The sequence below is a fragment of the Apostichopus japonicus genome, chromosome 18 (assembly GCF_037975245.1).
Source record: "Apostichopus japonicus isolate 1M-3 chromosome 18, ASM3797524v1, whole genome shotgun sequence".
Lineage (NCBI taxonomy): Eukaryota > Metazoa > Echinodermata > Holothuroidea > Aspidochirotida > Stichopodidae > Apostichopus > Apostichopus japonicus.
The window spans coordinates 4,192,085-4,213,392 of NC_092578.1; the positions used below are offsets into that span (position 1 = coordinate 4,192,085).

General features: G+C 36.6%; 1 protein-coding gene across 4 annotated transcripts in view; it reads right to left on the reverse strand.

The window, feature by feature from the left end:
• Positions 1 to 451: 451 nt before the first annotated feature.
• Positions 452 to 21,308, reverse strand: part of LOC139958342 (ATP-dependent translocase ABCB1-like) — a 40,514-nt gene continuing 19,657 nt past the window's right edge. For 3 of the 4 annotated variants that reach the window (XM_071955338.1, XM_071955339.1, XM_071955337.1), the window contains exons 10-29: positions 20,898 to 21,011; positions 19,338 to 19,448; positions 18,567 to 18,692; positions 17,641 to 17,844; positions 17,131 to 17,301; positions 16,832 to 16,969; positions 16,423 to 16,680; positions 15,681 to 15,704; positions 13,506 to 13,667; positions 12,884 to 12,985; positions 11,059 to 11,136; positions 10,813 to 10,896; positions 9,850 to 10,053; positions 9,186 to 9,286; positions 8,664 to 8,804; positions 7,254 to 7,410; positions 6,450 to 6,647; positions 6,018 to 6,224; positions 5,095 to 5,241; positions 452 to 4,673 (exon numbers count right to left, since the gene is read on the reverse strand). In XM_071955338.1, coding sequence (XP_071811439.1) covers positions 4,473 to 4,673; positions 5,095 to 5,241; positions 6,018 to 6,224; positions 6,450 to 6,647; positions 7,254 to 7,410; positions 8,664 to 8,804; positions 9,186 to 9,286; positions 9,850 to 10,053; positions 10,813 to 10,896; positions 11,059 to 11,136; positions 12,884 to 12,985; positions 13,506 to 13,667; positions 15,681 to 15,704; positions 16,423 to 16,680; positions 16,832 to 16,969; positions 17,131 to 17,301; positions 17,641 to 17,844; positions 18,567 to 18,692; positions 19,338 to 19,448; positions 20,898 to 21,011 — 2,928 coding nt within the window. In that variant the 3' untranslated portion in view covers positions 452 to 4,472. The remainder of the gene's footprint in view (positions 4,674 to 5,094; positions 5,242 to 6,017; positions 6,225 to 6,449; positions 6,648 to 7,253; positions 7,411 to 8,663; positions 8,805 to 9,185; positions 9,287 to 9,849; positions 10,054 to 10,812; positions 10,897 to 11,058; positions 11,137 to 12,883; positions 12,986 to 13,505; positions 13,668 to 15,680; positions 15,705 to 16,422; positions 16,681 to 16,831; positions 16,970 to 17,130; positions 17,302 to 17,640; positions 17,845 to 18,566; positions 18,693 to 19,337; positions 19,449 to 20,897; positions 21,012 to 21,308) is intronic. The other variant, XM_071955340.1, reaches the window with a different exon arrangement.

Genomic DNA, 21,308 nt, shown 5'->3' on the forward strand with positions numbered 1-21,308 from the left:
TACCTGCCAACCCACCACATATGCCAACCTGGAGATACACCCACGAAAATCTAGGCACTGGTGCAAGAAACCTGGAGATTTTATTGAAACATTCTAAAGTCAATGAAACTCAGTGTTCACATTCTGATATGCTATTTCAACTTTATTGTGCGCAACATTCCTTGTCAATTTTCTTTGACTTTTTCAAAAGTTTTGTATTGCCACTAGTTTAAGATTTTTGCATTTGATATTTTGTAGATCATCAATAATCATGATTCCTATAACTGAGTCTCATGGGTAATAACCGTCATGAGAGTTGGTATGTATGCATCTGTCTTGAATGAACACTGCACAATTGTGTATTAAGAAATTTTAACCCATCTCAAGCAAAACATGTAGTTTCCTACACCAGTCAACTTGCAATAAAAGATACAGGCACACAAAAGACAAAGAGGTAACACCCATATGGTGATAGTTTGGTGGAGAAAATATATTTTAATCAACCTACCTCAAAATACCTTTAATCAAAGAAAATAAAGCAATGAACAAACAGCTTGAAAAAATCATACACAATATGAAAGTGGTCATCAGGTACATGGGGTCATTAACATATACTTGTCTTTATTGTCAAGTGGATTTACTGTAGCACTGCTACTGCAGCCTCCTCTTCCCCATTTCTACTTCCCACCCCCCCCCCCCAAAAAAAAACATACTCTATCCTAATGATTTGTGACATAGACATAATTTGAGCACACTTAAACTCTTATCAAAAGTTTTCATACTTTGTTGTATATAATTTGTTTGCTGCAAAAGGCTATAATCTTTAAACAAGTATCCAAGTTTGCACCTCAGATGAAGCGTCTATTATACCTGGCCTGAAATCAGTGAACTGTACATTTGAACACTTCCTAAGAGATTTAAGTGTTATCTTAGAAGGAATCAAATCAAACAATTGATCTACTGTAAAAATAAACATTTACTCAAAATTGAACAAAGAAAGTGTTTGAGGATTGCATTCCAGACCAAACCCTAAGTAGATTTTTGGTAATATTTCAGCAAAAACTGACATTGAAAAATTTATGTATATACATATATATATGTATATATATATAAACATATATATATATATATATATACATATTTATATATATAATTGAAAACATAATGAATAGGAAAATCCAGAACAGTGAAAAAACTTCCAGCCTCCACCGGGATTCGAACCTGGGCATCCTGCTTTATATGCAGACACCCTAACCACTAGGCTAGGATGCTGATTGTATGTCCAGAGGTTCGAAACCGGTAAGGAAGGTCGTAATTCCACTAGAGGCGTTTGCTACCTGTATCGAACAATACTTGTTCTGCTTTGGTGACATATTTGCCTTACTCTAGGGATCAACCATGATGCTAACCAAATCAAAATCATTTGTGATTCCTAAAGCCAGATCTCAAAAGAGATACTTAATGAAATGGAAATAAACGACAAAGGCTAATGAATATATATATAATTGAAATTGTAGAGAGTTGTAAAATCCAGAAGAGTGAAAAATTTCCAGCCGCCACCGGGATTCGAACACTGGCCTCCAGCTTTATATGCAGACACCCTAACCACTATATATTTAGGTATCCTGTACACATGCATGTTGTAGCACTTGCTCATACACTAACTATGCCATCCATACAATGTTTTGTTTGTACTACCAAACATGAAAGACATACAAACTTAGAGATGTAATGGGGGACTTCTGAAACATTTTGAAATATTACCCAATAGATGGGTTATTAGAAACCAAAGCAACCTTATTCAATCACAAAAACACTGAAGAGGTAGTGATGATCTCATTAAGAGACATATGTAAAAGGATGTATAAAACTGAAGATTCCATTATGTTATGAGTATAACTTATGATATTATTTTGAACAATATAGAAAAGCCCTTTTAAATTACATATCTAGGCATGGCTGGACACAGATTGAGTGAAAGACTATATATCTACAGGTGCAAATTAACTTTGAATACACATTTTCTACTTCCAAACTTTAAAAATATAAATGGTGAAATGTTTCACAGAGGATAGTAAGTTTAATAGTACAGAATATTTTGGCTAAATATAGATAATTTCTCGTCCATAGCTCAACCGTTGTAAAAATGAGCCATTTGCACGGACGAAATGGACCAAACACATGCAGCTCAAATGCCAACAGTGGTGGGTAGCCAATGGGCCTTTAACTTAAAAGAGAGTTAAAGTAGTATAAGACTATAATCAGGTGCAAGAGTAACTGAGAAAAAATGGGAAACTAGAAAGAGTGAAAGCTCTATTTTCTGTTAATCACATTAAAATATCTATAAAAAACTATTTTAGACTCGCTTAAGATCAACAAAAGACTTCTTAATTATCATGTAAAAGAGGATACATTATTTATTACGAGTATAGTTTTTTCTTCTGTTTTAACTTTTTCATTTTACAAAATATACTATATCACATTATGATTCTGCACATGACAGATGAATCAATCTCTACTGGTGAATGATACATATGCAAAATGACTGATAAATATTCAAATCTTGTTGCATATTCATCACCATTACTATGTAATGCCAAAACATACTATTTGATCCTCTCAGTTGAAAGACCATTTCCATTATATCAAGTTAATGTACACTAAAATGAGGCTTTCATCTCATGACCACAATTATCACCTCAAAACACAACAATCCAAATGGTTTTTATCTCCATTTTCTTGACTCAAACTATAGTTACACAAGGTGTTTCAGAAGCTGTCATCAGGTTTTGAATTTTAAAACACAATTATTAATTTAATGTATCAATTAAAAGAATAGTCCAGGTCAAAATTTTGTTTTGATATGTAAAAAATAAAACGAAAAAATCAAAACGATATTTTGACATGGACTCTTCTTTAAAGTAAGGAAAGTGTAGTAAAATAATCGCCCTGGAAGGCATTTATTTTACGACATCAAAAAGCCACATGTGTATTGTAAACAGATGCATAGGTATCAGTATGTGCATTTAAAGGTAATTTACATGGACAAGCAGTTTGTATGACTATGTGTATTCAAAACTAAAACTGAATAACAATGATGCTTGACTGACACGGCCAGCAAACGGGACAATCACCAAGTTTGTGTTACAGACGTGAAAGATTCTAGAACGACTTCAAGTAAATTTACCCAAAATGACAAAAAGAAAAAAATATTTATAAAACTAGAAGATACAGTATATATTGCATGTGCCTACATACTAGAGATGTGTATAAAGGAGAATAATGATATACAATAGAACAAGTCATTCTTACTTTGATGTAGTACCATCAAACAGGTATTTCACCTTTTCTATGGTCAATCGATAACAGAATAGAAGATCAAAATGATACTCAAGGTAAGTGACAGAGATTATGAATTACATTAAAGCCTCAACTAAATCAGGTATGTGCAGTACATTTCTACATTTTATCACCTTGAAACAAATTTGTCAAAAAAGTCAAACTTGGTCCAAACTGGGAAAGCCTCGTAATTTGCTTAGCATCATATGAAAAATAAAATCTTAAACAGTCTCTTGATGTCTATGACTATGCACATGATTGTGAACCAAGCATTGTGTTTGTAAAATTGTTTCAGTTTAAGCCCTTTGGTCATTTCATTACATATTATATGTGCAGACGATTATCGTTTGCGATTAAAGAAATAATTAATAATCATAAAAAAAAAGAGCCTCAGATTAATATTTCTACAAAGACATGTTGTTACACTTCATGGAGTTGAATAGTTCAATTTGTAACATTATGTATTTCATTAAGATAAAAAAAAATAATAAGCCTCCTGTCATCATCCATATTCAAACCTTATAAATATTCAGTCTTTCTAATTGAGCCTCTGTTTCAATATTGTGAGCTTTGTGCTAATCTTAATCTTAATTGAACTATCACAGGAAGAAATCGTTAATAAGGAAAAATATGAAAGTTGAAAGATAAAGTTAACACAGGACTTGGGACAGTATTCAGTTTATCATCCACATCAATAACCATTCAACATAGAATAGAATGGAGCAATTGACTTGGGATCTAAGGATTGTAGGTCTGAGCCATGTATATGTTGCATACTGTAGTGCCCTGGGAGTGACAACTGACCAAGTTACCAAAGACCAGGTGTTAACTGTTGTAAAGTCGTGTGAGAATGCTTTGGCCTTGATACAAGACTGTAAAGCTTTAAATTTATAAAGTTCATGTTAAAATGCAAATTCTTTGAAGGGAATACATCTGTTTAACATCGTTCATTTATTCATAGGTCAAATGTCATACTTGGGATTTTTCACATGAGAATGAAAGCAGCGTCCAAAAAAAGGAAAGGGAATTTAAATTTCATCAACATTTTAGAATAAACAAAAATAAAAAACAATAATAAGAACATAGGCTAAAATGCACAGAGTGGTGTTGGGGAGGGGGGTTCAGTGACACCCATTTTGAAGGTGCACCAAGTTTTACTTCATGAGTGACTGTGAAGTATAGAGAGAGTAGTACTGCTCCTTGAGAGCCATCAGCTCTTCATGAGTTCCCAGTTCGGCTACTCTGCCGTGCCTAATAACGGCGATCTTCTCCGCATCGTGGATGGTGGACAGACGATGCGCAATGGTGATGCAGGTACGGCCTTTCTTGGCTTCGTCTAGGGCGGCTTGGACAACCTGTTGAAATACATACGTAGCACAGTCATAGAACACCTTCTGGGCACATTTTGTCGCAACATTACTTGCTAACTTCACTTCTCTATTATCTCTATTTTGCTAAATATTTATCTTCATTGCACAGGTGCACTTTTCTTACAACACTTGCAAAAATTACTTATCTTATGTTCAAAATTTAACAAATAGCATAAACTTAATAGGACAATCATTCTCTACTTGTTACCCTGGCATACAGTACAAAGAGATGTTGAACAAGCAAATCTTAAAGTATCTGAAATTAGTCTGAATCAATAATTGCTATCAAACTAGATAATTTTAATGGGGAATTAAAAGTATCAGTAGCAAATGGTTTGTCAAGGTGTTAATGAATGTTGATAAGCATGAATCTATTCATGACAATATTCCCTTTTTTTGAGCTTACCCTTTCACTTTCAGTATCCAGCGCAGAAGTGGCCTCATCAAGGAGAAGAATTCTTGGGTTTCGCAACAGGGCTCTCGCAATCGCAATACGCTGCTTCTGTCCTCCAGAAAGCTGTGTTCCCTTGTCTCCTACCCGTGTCTCGTATCCCTGATGGAGAATAGATTGATTGAATAAACGTAAAGTCACTGCAAAAGACATCTCATGAAGATGACAATCTTTCATAACAATATTATTTAGTATTTCCTTTTTGCCAAAATAGTGCAATAAGTGGTTAATAAGCCTTTATCAGTAAATAACAATAACACTTCCACCCTGATTCTTAAATGCAAAGCAGGTTTTAGGTCTATAGTTCATCTTCTATGAAAGTATTGTACTTAAAAACTATGCAAAACTGTTAAAAGGTTTCTTTGTTTGTATGGCTGCTTGTAAACAGGACTTTTCTTGGAGATGGTTTTTTTGCTCATGTAATAGTACAAACTGTGAAAGTTAACAGACCTTTATTGTTACATAATTTTAGGAACAAACAGCATTATAAACATGATATTTAATTCAATATTTAAACAAGAAACCTTTTAAAGTTAGACTCTAGCAGTAGAAATATTTGTCATCTCTCAGAGTAAATAACAACAAACAAACATTTTTATCACTTTTTTAGATTTCTTACCAAACAAACAAAATCGGATAATTTCATAACCAGGATGTAAAAGTTCATCAGTAAAGTGTACATGGTGGTGATGGAGGGGAGGGAATGGGACAAGGAAAAGGGAAAAAAGAAAGATTGCATTAATCGCAACGCAAATTCATGGAGTTGAGGAGAGCCCAAGCAATACTTAACCGTCTTTCTGAGAAAGAGATGGTGCCAAAAGCCGCCACTTAACTAAAACTTCATCTTCTACAAGACAAACATGTATGTTGGTGCTTACCAAGGGTAAACTGGCGATGAAATCATGAATGTTAGCACTCATGGCAGCAGCTTCAATCTCCTCCTGTGAGACATTCCTGCTGTTGTCCCCGTAGGCAATGTTATCAGCGATGGACCGGTCAAATAGAACCGGTTCCTGAGATACCAGACCGATCTGCTGGCGCCACCACTGAAGGTTCAGGATCTTGATGTCATAAGCCCCGACCAGCTGTGAAGAAAGTAATCAAGAGTCGATGGATAAAATGTTAAAAATTGTTGGATGCTAATAATGATTATAAATTTGGCTGAAATTTGATTAAAAACCAAGGGATATAACAGTCACAACGACTGCGCCACTATACAAACACATTTTAGACTTTTTGGTGAGATTATGATGAACAATAGAAAAATAATTCATCGAGGGAAATAGCATATGGCTTAGATTGTAACTCACCACATCGCCAGAACGAGAATCATAAAACCTTTCGACCAAGGCCACACTGGTACTCTTGCCACAACCACTGCTGCCCACCAGAGCGAGGGTCTCACCTGGCTTGACCGAGATGGTCAAACCAGCTAGGACCGGAACATCTGGCCTGGTTGGGTAACGGAAACGAACCTTCTGGAAGGATACTTCAGGGACGTACTCATCCTGTGGAAAGAACGTCCCATTCTTGAGCAGTGCACCACCAATTATATTAATATTGAGGATTTATAATGCGCAGACATATCAACCGATAACGGTGCTCAAGGCGCATCACAATATTACCCTGGTCAATGATTACATGTCAAACAAAGAGACAATCCCTCCACATGGCCGCAGCTAAACAGTTTAATCACACAGGTCCCACTTATACACCTGGGTGAAGAGAGGCAATGGAGATAAAGTGCCTTGCCCAAGGACGCAACTCAATGATCTGGACAAGACTCGAACCTACAATCCTCAGATCACAAGTCCACTGCCCTAACCACTTGACCCACAACGCTCTATGAAACATATTGAATAATCAACAGAAAGTTCATAAATAAATAAGCTTGAAGCTAAAGTTGATAGTCAGCTGTGAACATATCTTGATAAATTCAACAAAGGATTGACAGTATAACATAAATTATCAGAGAACCAGACATGTTCCTCTGTCTTCCTCTTCCTCCTCCTACTCCTCCTCCTCCTCCTCTACTTCCTCCTCCTTATGCTACAAACCTTCTTGCTTCTCCCTAAATAACAAATACATACGTTTTTAGTGTCATGGATACTTACAGGTTTAATGCCCTCAGTGTTGTACTTGTCAATGCTTGGCACCGTGTCAAAGAGCAGGAACATACGAGCAGTGGCCATCTTAGCCTTGGCAAAGTCAGGAGCAATGGCGAAAGCTCTGCCGAGTCCAAAGGCACCAAAAATAATGGCAGAAAACACCCTGCAAGAAGCAAGTAAAGAAAGTAAAACAAACAATCTAATAGTGCCCACAAATGAAGGCATCACTGGCATCAAACTGCTGCAAAGTTTTGCAATGCTGATTTGTGCACGCATCAGTATCAGGCTACATAATGACGCAAATATAATTTCAAAGAATACAGGCCTTTAGAAATAAGACCCATTAATCAATCAATGGCTTTTCAACCAAACTAGTATCAAACCATAATTCTGGGTTTTTGTTATGCTATGATCAAAGGATTTTATTCCAAAATGCAAGAAAAGCTTGTTGACTTGTGTCACTTTAAATGCCATGATGTTATTAAGTTAATGCCTTTGTTACCATGGTAATCTGAACCATCAAACACACATACTCTGGAAGTCTCGCCAAACAATAGGAAAACATACCAAACACAAAACAAAACATATTATTCATCCCTTTAATAGTTTGAAATAATATATTAGGTTTCCTTGATGATGCTGTTCAGATTTACTTTATTTGTCTCACAAAAGGCTTAATCTGTTTTATGGACTTCAGCTACTGTTTGTACCTATACAGTAAGAGCCTTATAGATTGTGTATGGCGGTCACTTGTATCATGTGACTCGGTTGTTAGGTGCAGATACAGCTAGGATACTCTTGTTGCTAAGGAACTGTGGATCCTGTCGGCTGCTGATGATTGTGTCTGTGAACATTGCATGTAGTCTTGATAAGCTACATGAGTTCCATCTGAAGTTTGATTGTTTGCAAGAAAATAGCAATTTTGAAATTGAAAATAGATTGAATAGATTACATCGTTCACGTAACTTCACCAGGATTGTGGTATAGCTATGAGATCATGACATTTACTTGTTGTAAAATAATCATTCAAGGAGAGCTGTAAGAGTTAAGTGCTACACGGGAGCATGTCACATGACCATCCATAGCTGGTAAGTATTTTTTCATCTCCTAAGAGACGAAGTCTGACCAGATTTCTGAGTACAACGATGATCTGAACATACCTGAATATGAACACATGTACTTACATGACCATTAACCCCCCCCCCTGTTGTCCCCAAATGACCTTTGACCTCCACCAAAATCAAAAGGCTTCTTTTACTCAATGTTATCTCACCTTCATACCAAGAGAGTTCTGTCCAAGCTTCCAATATTGAGATATCATGTTTACAAGGTTTTCATAATTACATATAAAAAATTAACCACCTTTGAGTTAAAGCTGATGTGGTCAAGAGTGAAACACACTCCAAGTATACTTACAGGAAGACGTCATCAAAGTCAGTCTTTCCATTCTCTACAAGCCAACCACCGAATCGAAAAGCTGCAGCATACGCAAAGTAAATGATGCACTGCGAGAATGCAAAGGTCGCCCCCTGTAACATTGCGGACAGGTAACTCTTTCTGCAAAGGAATTGAGAGATAGGGAATCTTGTTTAATGAATGCCGTTCGGGAGTATTAAAAAAAAAAAACGATATCTTTTATTTTTATATTACCTACTTTAAGAACAGTTAATTGTTTAAGTTATATCTTTGGTAAATTAATTATAAACCAAAGTTTGTGGTAAGTATCAACCATTCCACATATGAGAGTTTATATTAGAGCCTCATCTATCCACCTCTCCCCCCCCCATCCCCAACCCTCCCTCTAACAACGACACAATATTAGTGATCCTTGTGGCACGAGACACAGACTAACCTTGAGCGTTGACAAAAAACAGCCACGTTACTTCGGCGTTTTCTAATACAGAGTTAACGTATAAAAATGACAATGATTTTACTTACGTCTGAGATTCATGCAATAATTGTACATATTTATCCCAAAATGTCAACTCTCTCGTCAGTGATTGTACAGTTCTGATGTTCACTGTAGCTTCAGTAACAACCTGAAATAAGGACCAGATTTAAATTGATAAAAATAAGAGAGTTCACATTGGCAACTCGGGACAAATCAATTTGGTATCAAAATGCTACGGAATAAAAGCCACATTGCTACATCCCTATACAGTCATTCCTAAAATACAAAATATTTACAAGTAGATACCTTTGACAAATTTTTCATTTTTCTATCACTCACAGATAAAACAAAAATCATGGTAAAATACCATCCATTGATCTCATATTCATTCATACTTAGTAAAGATTCCTAAATCCTATTGGTCAGCTGACCGTGGTTAATCCAGTGAGTAACGCACGGTAAAATTATGGGGCATCACTTTAATAAATCTTTGGTTATATGTAACCAAAAATGTTTTGTTTTATTTTCCCCCCACACAAATGGTAGTGTATGAATGAACGGGGTTAATCAACGGTCTAGCGTGCGTTACTCACATGATTAATGCACTCCGGGTGTTAATGCTATCGCTGCATTATCGCTTGCATTATCCCCCGATCGTGCATTAATCCTGTGAGTAACGCACGCTAGACCGTTGATTAACCCCTTATTTACCTTTCCTGCCTGTTCCAGATCTTTTCGTTGTTTTTCTGCACCTCCCGCGAATAGCCTCCAGTTGAGAATTCCGGCCAAACCGAGCAAGGGAACGAAGGCGAGGACCAGGAGAGTCAATTGCCAAGAGAAAATGAAGGATATGATGATAGCCACAACGATGTTAAAGAAGACCTCTGCGACCAGACCGAATCGTACACCGGTTACCTGATAAAAGGAACAGTATAGCAGCTGGTTGCATTGGGAAATATAACAACAGATATTGTCAGTAGTACCTGGTCACTGGCAGCTGACTGCACCATTGTTTTGGTGGTGAACTTCCTGGTATTCCAGTATTGGAACATTACACTAGTTGCTTGAGTACAGGTTTTTACACTTTAATCAAGCTGCAGTTTGCATTGAATTATGCCAAAACATTGTACAGCAATGGATTCAGGTAGGTTGCCCTAGGCCCCATATTTTGATTTTTTTTCTGGCACACAAATTACGCACAATTTTTGCTGAAAACAAGGTACAGTATATGACGGAAAAATTAACCAAGTCCAATGCTGTTTCTGAGATCTCCTCTTCCTGGGAATTCTAGATATTTCACTTTTGCAGTATCAACGTTGAGTGATTAAGGGAAGATAAAGTACCTGAACACATTATCTAATTTATTGCAGGCCAACATCTGACCAGAAATGATCAAATTAGCAATACAATTCAAAGGGTTGCAAGGGAAAACATGGAAGATTACTACATTAATTTTGTGGGACACAAAATTTTCTCTTATAAGGAGCAACCAAATGATTGGTACAATAGAGATTTCTTAGTTAAGAAGGTGGGCTATCCAACTACTAGTGCATGTTATTACATGGATTGGCAAGATATTGAAATGTTACAACCTGATGGAAAAATCACAATGGACAATAAATCGCTACCAATAATTTTTTTTTTTGTTGGCTTAGTTTCATAATTTAAACTTACCCCTTGAACAAGAGATGCCTCTGTTGCCAATCTGGTTGAAAGAGCACCAGTGTTGTTTTCATGATCATCAAAATAGCTCATATCCTGCAGGAAATAAGAAGAGTACATGCAGTAAACAAATCGGACCCCAAAATAAGAAAGGAAAAATTACTATGAAGAAAGAAACATATAAGTAATGCAAAAAAGTCCAACAGCAGCAGGTTTCCCTGGACAAGACTAAAACCTAAACCAAGAACTTGTACCTACCATTCTGAGAAGAGCCTTGAACATTTGGTACCGCAAGCGTTCGGTCAATCTTTCCCCGGAAATTGCGTACATTACGCCCTGAAATTGATGGGTCGAGAAAGAAAAGAAATGAACTGCTTGTTGGTTATGAATCGCAAGAAAACAAAGTTACCTACCTTGCATCTTTCCTGTAGTGTGTTCGCAGACTATTGTAAATACACACTTAGCAAACTTGAAATGAAAACAAGACTATCCATGCAGTGGAGGGTACGGGCCCCGGTGCCAGAAGCAGGAACGGGCCCCCATCGTTCGATTTACTCGGGTGGACGCATGCACTAGTGCATGTAGATCTAACCCGTGTATGTAAGTGTACAGGACTTGGTCGGCTTAGTTGTTTCGTACGCCCTAGGCACTACCTGTCACAATCTAAGCGAAGCCCCACCACAGGTGACCAGAAATGACACTTCCCAGGCCGTATAAACAGGGCCGGATTAAGTATTTTGTAAGCCCTCTGTTTGCAAACTCTTGAAAGTAAAAATTTCTAGACAATGTGTAAGCGAAGCGCCACCATGATTGGCGCGTCGTGTTTGGATAATTTTTGGCTAAAAATACCTCCTAGGTCGCCGAATATGACACGTCTGGGGCTTATAAAGTTTCAACCGTGCCTACTGTGCCTAATGGGTAATCCGGCCCTGGTACAAACCTGTATGCTCGATGTGCATGCAGCATAGCCTATAGGTGTCACTGGATATTTATTTCATTTTTTGGTACATGTTAAGAGTTTTGTGGTGTATGTAACTGACATTATTATTTATTGTTTCAAAAGAAGTTGTTTTGTGAAAAAAGGTTAGGTTCCCGTAAAAAAAAAAAAAATCCAACAGCAAATACGAAGAAAAAATATTCAGTTTTCCATATCTGTATGTTTTTATCCTTCAAAGTGATTGCCACGATTTAACTATTTTTAGTTAGCCTTGATTGAGACCCGCTGCCAACCCTTATGCCACTCGATACTTTAGATTTACATAATTATATTTAGTGATTATTCTGTGGGCCCCATTTTGACAAGACGTCCGAATAGTTGATATTAATAGCAAGGGCCCGGATCGGAAAGTCACTTTTGTAGGTTTCATATACAGCCGTCTATCAATTAAATTGAATTCAGGAACCTTAAACAGTGCATGGCGTAAGTTGACGTATATTACTGAACACTATTTTCATCAACCCGATTGGGGATTGAAGAATGGACGATCCCCATGGAGTAGGCCTTCATGGGTCCTGTTTGGTTCACAGACTAACCTTTTTAACATCAATACTAGCCATTTCCCCGGCCTATAGTCTGCTCCAATGGGGTGGGTATATGTTTTTTATTTGTACTTTTCACCGAGCCCCCAAGTGCCCGGGCCCCGGTGCCACTGCACCGGCGGCCGCACCGGCCTGATGACACCAGAGTATTCATGGTATTCAAAACATTAATTATTAATCTTACCCTAGTTTCTAGAAATGCTTATATAAAACAAATCCACCACCTCCCTCCTCCCCCCCTTTGCCCCCTCCTACTCCCCCACCCAAAAAGTTACAGTCACTTTCGAAAATATTGTTTTACAATTCTTTTCCCACACAAACAAATAGTGTGACATCACTAAAGGCTCACTATTCTTTTCAATCTATATCTAATTGTAGATTACTGACATTCTGGGCATTCAAACGCTGGCATGTGTGAGAGAAGGGCGAGAGCTCCCTCTACTAGTCAGACCACTGTTTAGCATACCATCCTTAAATTATTCAACAAATTTTCTATTTCTCATATTTACATCGTGATGTTTCTCATTTCTATTTTGTCTTTTACCTGAACAGAATTTGAGAATAAAGCTACCACACCGAGAGCCGCCAGGAAAACGCAGAAAAATGTAATGCCTTCCCAGATTTCGTCCGGTGGACCGCCGTAAATCTGTTATAGAATAATAGAAAAGACCATTGATACAAACAAGACCGTTGATACAATCCAAACATACGGTGTGGGAGTTTGCAATACACTCTTTCATACAATGTAGGCAAATTTGACCTATATTGACCTTTGAAATCAACCTTTAACAACCACTAATACTATATACTACTATAAGTTTTATTTAAAATTTTTCCCATCATTCTCTACATATCTTGTGGTTTAATGACATTTTCCAACCTACTGGAAATGTTACATGTTGACAAGCGGAAATGTTTATTGACCTCTGACCTTAGACATCATCAATTATGCAGGCACAAAGTTTGCATGATCAGGCACCTAACCTGAGTTCAAATTAAAATATATCTTAGTCATTATTAGAGTTGTCTTAAACCAAGGTTGTGTTATAGTTCAACCTCTACAAATAAATTTACCATCGATGGGATAGAAAGTTGATTGACAATTTGTGACAGAAAAGCTTTTAACAAGAAGCTTAAATTAGTGCAAATTTAGGCCTTGAACTCACCCTGAGTACTCTTGAGAAGATGATGGCAAAGGCAGGTTGAACTCCTCCATTGAATGCAGAGGCAATGAAACCGATGACCATAAGGTACCACTCGGATGAATTCATTTTCATGATTCTTCCCCAACTGAAATACTGGAGAACTTCCTCATCATTGTCTTCATTCTGAGGAAAAGTCAGTGAGAATAAATCATTCAGCAACATCATCATAATATTTAAATATTTAAATATTTAAACATTTAATTATTTAAAAAAATTAAATATTTATTTATTTAAATATTTAAATATTTGAATATATTTAAATAAGACAATATTTAAATATATTTAAATAATTATATAAATATTGTCTTATTTAAATATTTAAATATATTTAAATATTGTCTTATTTAAATATTGTCTTTTATATGCATTAAGGTGGTAGATAAATACTGATGAATGAGAATATTGACCCTTTCTGCTTTCTGCACTCTTCATACTAAATCTGGTCTATTTTAGATTGGATACAAAACTCACATAGATGAGCTGCTAGTATTGGTAAAAACCCAAAATAATCCCTTCACACCCTCTTTTACCCTTGACTTGTAATCTCTATTACCCAATGTCTTATACAACTTGGTCAGTCCACGTATATGCCAGCAGTAGCAAGATAATTTTTACTGTGATAACCACACAGGACCTTAATACAGAGACCATACAAATAGCTTTATAACATACACAAATATTGCCAAAACTTCATACATCACAATATTCTTCACATATAGATCACTATCTGCTTGGTAACATCTTCAACCAGAGTGAAGAAATGAATTGACAACATCTCAGAGGATGAAAGCTTGTGGCAATTTTAACATACAAGGAATACTTTTTTATGACTGTTCACTTGTGTAAATAAACACCCATACCATGTGCAATGTGCAACTGTGATTATGATGAGTTAAAGGGATATTCCAGTACAAGTATTGACTGCTTAGAAAAACTGCTGGAAGAATTCTGAAAAGTTCCAAACCACATCCTTGTAGCATTTCGTAGACTTAGAGTTAAGATACGAATTTCAAGTTTGGTTCCTATTTTGTGAATGCATCTGGCAACAGCAAATTGTGTGATGTCGTCTCCGTAATTCAGCTGAAAAATGTTGCTGTTTTCATTTATAATATTATTTTTTACTCACTTATTCACAGAGGAGAATAAGAATATTTCTACCAAAAGGTTGCATTTTTATGAAATTCTATATATAGAGAACCATGTAAGCTATGCAAACATTTCAACATTTCATATTTATCAGGTTTCCAGGATTACTCAATAAGAGGATTATAATAGGAAAGTAAAGCATTCTATTATAACATCACAATCCATCTACTGTGACTCTAATAGTTTTGAAATATATGTCTCTTCCATATTTAAGTGCCACCGGAATATCCCTTTAAGTGATACGATTATGATACAATAGTACAACATGTTGATGTGTTCTTAAACCACTCAGGTTATAATCAGTAGATGGCAGTATAAAACTTACAAGATTTTATTTTATCATTTGTTTCATCACATAGTATAACAAGGTGAACAAGACAATATAACAGCAAATAAGTAAAAAATGTGAAAGGAAGTAAACTAAGAAACCCTTTTGGGCTTAATTGAATAGAGTACTCCCATCAAAGAAAATAGATAACCTTAACACCTATAAAAGAACTACCCCCCAAAAAAAACAAATAGATAACCTTAACATATATGACCAATAACACTACCCACCCCCCCCCCACAACCACCACCAACTCCCACCCCTTAGAATGGATACAATCAATAAAGGCAAAAAAGTCATTTTTCAGTTGTCCCCTGAAGGAAGCCACGTAAGTATAAGATTTCAAGTTGATCGAAAGATTGTTCCACAAAGAAATAGAACAATAAGAAAAAACAAAGTATGAGATAATTAATGATAAGAAAATAGAAGAGGAGTGAACTGAGATTTTCTGATCTACAAACATAAGACAAATGGGAACAGATTGACTCTTTGGACATTTATCATGAACCATCACTACTACACAAATTTCAAGCCAACATGCAGTGGCCTCTCATTATCAGGCGCGTATCCAGGGGGGGCGGCGTTGGGGGTGCGCCCCCAGGGTAAGAAAAAGAGGAGAGGTTTGAAAATCCTGGATACGCGCCTGATTATGATATACTTGCCAATATGGGGGTACCGCTGGAAGCCTGCAGACACAAGAGCGTGACAATATTAACTTGGATAAATAGCCACTTTATTGGATGGGGTTGAAGGAGGGCATGGGAGAGGGGGGGGGGGAGATGAAGCAAAAATCTTGTAAGAACATGCAATATAACTTTTTGATCAGAATTTAGTTTTGGGAAAAACTGGATCAAATTATCATTAAACATTGATCCACCACCTATTCTCAAATGTGGACCCATCCTGGGTCAGCTTTATTACCTCCCTGAACCAAAACAAGATCCTGGATCTCCTTACGTTCTCATTTGAAAACAACTTCTTGGGTAGCCCCCCCCCCCCCCTCAATTTCATGTGACAACTGTTAGTTTAGACCTCTAGGAAACAATTACATTTTAAGGAACAAAAACCATTAAACAGTCAAAATAGACTAGTCCTACAAATGATATATGAAAGTTATAGCTAGCCTTGATTTTCTTGTATACAAACACTGTCATGTTACTATTATCGTCGACTAGGAGGGCAATCAGCTAACTACACCTTCTTTGGCATTAAGAAATGCAAAACAATGCCGGTATCAACTCCTACAACGACTACATAATTTGAAGAAATCCAATGGTAGAGTCTAGTTTAGACTGTGAATCCTCATAAAAAGCCATCATTTCTAAGATTTTTCACATATTATAAATACCCATAAATCCAAATTCTTTTAAAATTGTTTTAAAGAAATACTGTGAATATACTCACTGCATGTTCTGAAGCATCAGATTTGACAGATGCTTGTGACATGAGTCTCTTGGTTGGACTTTTTCCACCAGAGGCACGAGAAGTGGATCTCTTCATCTTAAAGGAAGATGGTCTATTTTTATCCAAGGATTCTTTTTCCGTTAGCTCTTTCTCTCCCTCCTCCTCATCCTCCTCATCATCTGTGATCTCTTCCTTAGCTTCGTCTTCAACTTCACTAACTTCCTTTGTCTGCTGTTGTTTAACCAACTGAGCATACACCTAAGCATGGAATCAAAAAACAAACACATATTTTTATGAAATACATCATGATATCTATATCAGAAATGAAAATTATCACAACAGGACATACTAATTTCTTCTTTAAATTTTTATTAGACAATTGCCAATGGAATTTCACAAAAGTAGTTACCCCATCGGGTCTATCCATCAGCTCAGCATGGGTCCCTTCCTCGACGACCACTCCATTCTGGATGGCACAAATCTTGTCAGAGTTCTTGATGGTTGATAGACGATGAGCAATTACTATGGTAGTGCGACCAGCTTGAACCTTGGAAATGTAAAATGAAAGATGCAGTACCATATTTTACTTTCTTGTACAAATTTACAAAAGAATAAAAGGGTTTAGAATTTTTTATCAGATTCTTTCAAACAGATTCTATACCATAACAGTTAAGTCAAGTTTGTCCCCTTTCTAGAAATAGTATTTACCTGTTCTAGGGCAGCCTGGACAATACCTTCACTTTCAGAGTCAAGGGCAGAAGTTGCTTCGTCTAAAAGGAGGATCTTAGGATTACGAACCAGAGCACGAGCAATGGCCACACGTTGCTTCTGACCACCTGAGAGTTGCGCTCCACGCTCTCCAACAAGGGTTTCAAATTTCTGAGGAATGCAGAATACAAAAAATTAAAAAAAGTACAAGAATATCAGGATCCCTATAAAGACTTAAATATCAAACAAAAATCCTGTTTTTTCTCTCTCAGAATCCTTTGTTCCTATTTGTCTACCGTTGAAAACTATAACCCTTAAATTGAACATGGTGCCTGGCATGACAGTTGATAACCTTTACGAGTGAAAAACATTGAAAAAATATTTTCACACTTTAGGAAAGTAGAGAGGGGGTGGTGGAAAGGGGGGGTGGGAGGTAGAGAAAAGGGGGGTTGGGAGAGTCATAAATATAGTCCTATTTACAGCATCTGTTTCTAATTTACAGGTTCATACCTCTGGTAACTCCATGATGAAGTCATATGCATTAGCTTCTTTTGCGGCTTGGTGAATCTGCTCTTCAGAAACATCCAATCTTCCATATCGAATGTTTTCTGCGATAGATGTGCCAAAGAGGATCGGTTCCTGGCTGACGACACCTATATTCTTCCTCAGCCAGTGTACATTGAGATCTTTAATGTCTAGGCCATCCAGTTTCACCTAAATGGAAATAAAATATAACGCAAATGGAAAGTGATACGATGGCAATCTTCTACAATGTTTACATGTTCATGGTAAAGCACTCTTAACACATTTTTCGGCAGAAACAATCTTTTCAGTCTGTTATGAAAAGCCCACAAATATTTATCCATACATAAATTAGATTGCTTGGTGTTCTGGTTTAATTCATTTGGATTCTCTTCAAAACAGCATCTATACAATCCTTCTGTAATAAATAATTCAGAAGATACATGCGTTTAAAGTAAGAAATCTTGTACGTTAATATGTTACAGTCACGACAGACGAGCCAATTTGACTAGAGCAAAGATATATGAGTATTAAAACCGATCTAATACTGACTGACTTAGAACCGTGTCATCTTATAAAAGTATGAAAGTACTAAGTAACATCACACGGTGTGAGACGGCTGACATTGAGGATTCAATCATTTATCACAGGGAATGCTAGCTCCAACTTTCAACAAATTTTGCCTGTTATGCAACACTTTATACTTTTCCCCGTTTTGTAAACCTCATCAGAGAAATGAAATGAAATTCATGCTAGTCAATTACTCTTCCACTTACAATCAAAATGATTGAAAGAAATCACTGCTGCTTGACTTTTAACACTTTAATATTAAATTAAGAATTTTTCGGGAAACTTAGAAAGTGGTGATCACCACTTTTTATCTAAATATTACCCTTGTGCCGAAGCATACTTACCGAACCAGATACTGGATCATAGTATCTTTGCATCAATGCCACCGTTGTACTCTTTCCACAGCCACTGCTCCCGACTAAGGCAACTGTTTGACCAACGTTGACCTCCAAATTAAAGCCTTTTAAAACCTGAAAAGTGTAGAAATCAGTGTTTCCATTGTCATATGATTTCTGTTTGTTGATTTATTAGTGCAACATAAATTCAATACGAATACATGAAAAAACACATTAATGATATCTAAAAAAGGAAACAATGTTAGCCAAAGTAGCTTTCTTCTCACATCTATGAATCAATCAATCACTAATTCAATTAATCAATAACACTTACAGAGAACTCTGAGGCCATGAAGCACAATATAGTATTGAGATGTTGTGGCTTGATGCAGGTGCGCTTTCAGGAGATTCTTGAAAGTTTCAATCTTACTGTTCTTTATATTTTTCTTAGAGTGTATTCCTTAACTCTTTGAAGCAATAATCAGAACATTGCTCTGTCACATAAGGTAACTCAGTGAGCTCTTGGCTACACAAGAGTAGAAGAGAGAAATATTAGATGACCTGCAAGGTATTCTTTGAACATTGACTTGGAGCACATCTATGTCAGGCAGAGTCTCTCATTAAGAATTGCCTTGAAGACAAGTATGGTTACTATGTAATCAATCCATTGTTAGTTGGGAAGTAAAATGAGGGCAAATGAAGGACAGATAAAATACATTCCATAGCCAAATATCAAGCTTGGGTCAAAACCATTGCTAGCAATCCTATCGGAATACTTACCGGTGTGTCCGGCCTGGATGGATACACGAAGTGAATGTCTTCAAAGGTAATCCGTCCAGTGAGTTCTGATGGCTTCAAGCCTTTATCTGACAAGCAATTAATCACTGGAACCTGAGCAGGGCAAAACAAATTAATAAAATAAGTAACAGTTATTCTAGGCAATGAGCAGTTTCTATTTACAAAATATAAAAAACTTCATATGGGCTGTGCGATGTGATATGTAATACTTGCTACAAGTTTACAAGTTAATGGGAACTTAACTGGTGGAATAGATAGCATTCACAATAAATGTCCAATGGAGATATATTTCCAATATTACTCAATGGATGGATGAAAGTTCATAGACAATACAGGTGAAAATCAGGAATGCAATTTGGACATTATTTTAGATATTTAAAGACTGCTTAAGCGAAAAACGGGGGCATCTGAAAGTTCTATGAATATTGAGGGTGAAATTTAAATCAGCTGGTTGTGTTGTCTTAAATTTACAGAAAGCATTTTCCCCTTGTACTTCCTTTAAAGTAATTTATTCAGGGGTTGCATAGAAACGATGACAAAGTTTCTCCACTGATTTGACTAATTGACATATTTGGTGATTTGAAAATTAAAGAGACATTTGTCTCAAGGTTTTGAACATGGATAGTGAGATAACTGTGATAAGCTATTAACAACATTTTGTTTTGCGATCCAATTTGAGAATTTATGCTGGAAATGCAACCCAGCTGTACTTAAAGCTACTCCAGCAATCACTCTTCCATTATTGTAGTAAATTCTTATAGGGATAACAAGAGTGGAAAAAAGTGTTTTACTCCCTCAACTTTTCTGAATTTTAACCCCATCATGATAAAATGAAAGATGATACTAATTTTGCAATGTCTCTACAACTATCATTTATTCGACATTTCACAAAACCAGAAACCCCAAACTGTTTGCATCGTCGAGTCAAACTGCGAGGAGAGGAAGGGAGGGGGAGGACATTCATACTTTTTTCTGAGCTGCAATACATATAGCGTTGATTTAACTAATACTTTGTAAGTTTGTAACACCCTAGAACACACAACTTTCATGCATGTTTCTACACTAGTGTTTACACAGGTCCAAAAAACGGGAACCGGGTACCACACTAAGTCAATGAGAAATCTGCCTAACCATCGGTTTGCCAAAAAAAAACAATCACACTTTGCGTAGGATTCGGGTAATAAATTAGGAACCAGTTAGTATCGCGTCGGGCGGGTACCTTCGTTATTGCTGTTATCTTCGACCACATGGTAGCCTAGCTAACACCACACTAAGTCAATGGGAAATCTGCCTAACCGTCGGTTTGCCCAAAAAAAAAATTTCACACTTTGCGTAGGATTCGGGTAATAAATTAGGAACCGGGCGTCGGGCGGGTACCCGGATACCCCCTGCAAACACTAGTCTATACAACCAAAACACTCTAAGACAGATATCTGAACCAAAATTCTACAATCTATGTCAATTTTCACTGTCACAAATCTTCAATAGATAAGATGTGTCAACAAGATACACAGCAGAAAATATATCTTTGACTTTGCTTACTTGATCAATGACTTCCCATATGGCAAATGCAGCTCCTCTGGCTGCAGCAAATTCTGCAAAATTTGGACCTGCTTGGGCCAAAGAGAAACTTCCAAAGAGAACAGCCAGGAAAGTCTGCAGAAAATGACAGAAAATGATAGAAAATGTATCAGAATTCCTCATTCATCAAGAAAGCTTAAGAAAATTTCTCAACTAAACAACAGCTGCAAAATTAACAAATATCTTTGTTGCTGTCACACAGCAATTTATTAAAGTCAGGTTGACTTAAATCTGTTGTAGCCAATTTAAAAAAATATTTCACCCACATGAATTAAAATATTGACAATTTTTACAAAGAAATAGGATTTGGTGTTTAACCTGGAATGACATATCTCCATACCTCAAAGAGACCTTTGATCTCCATGCACCCAA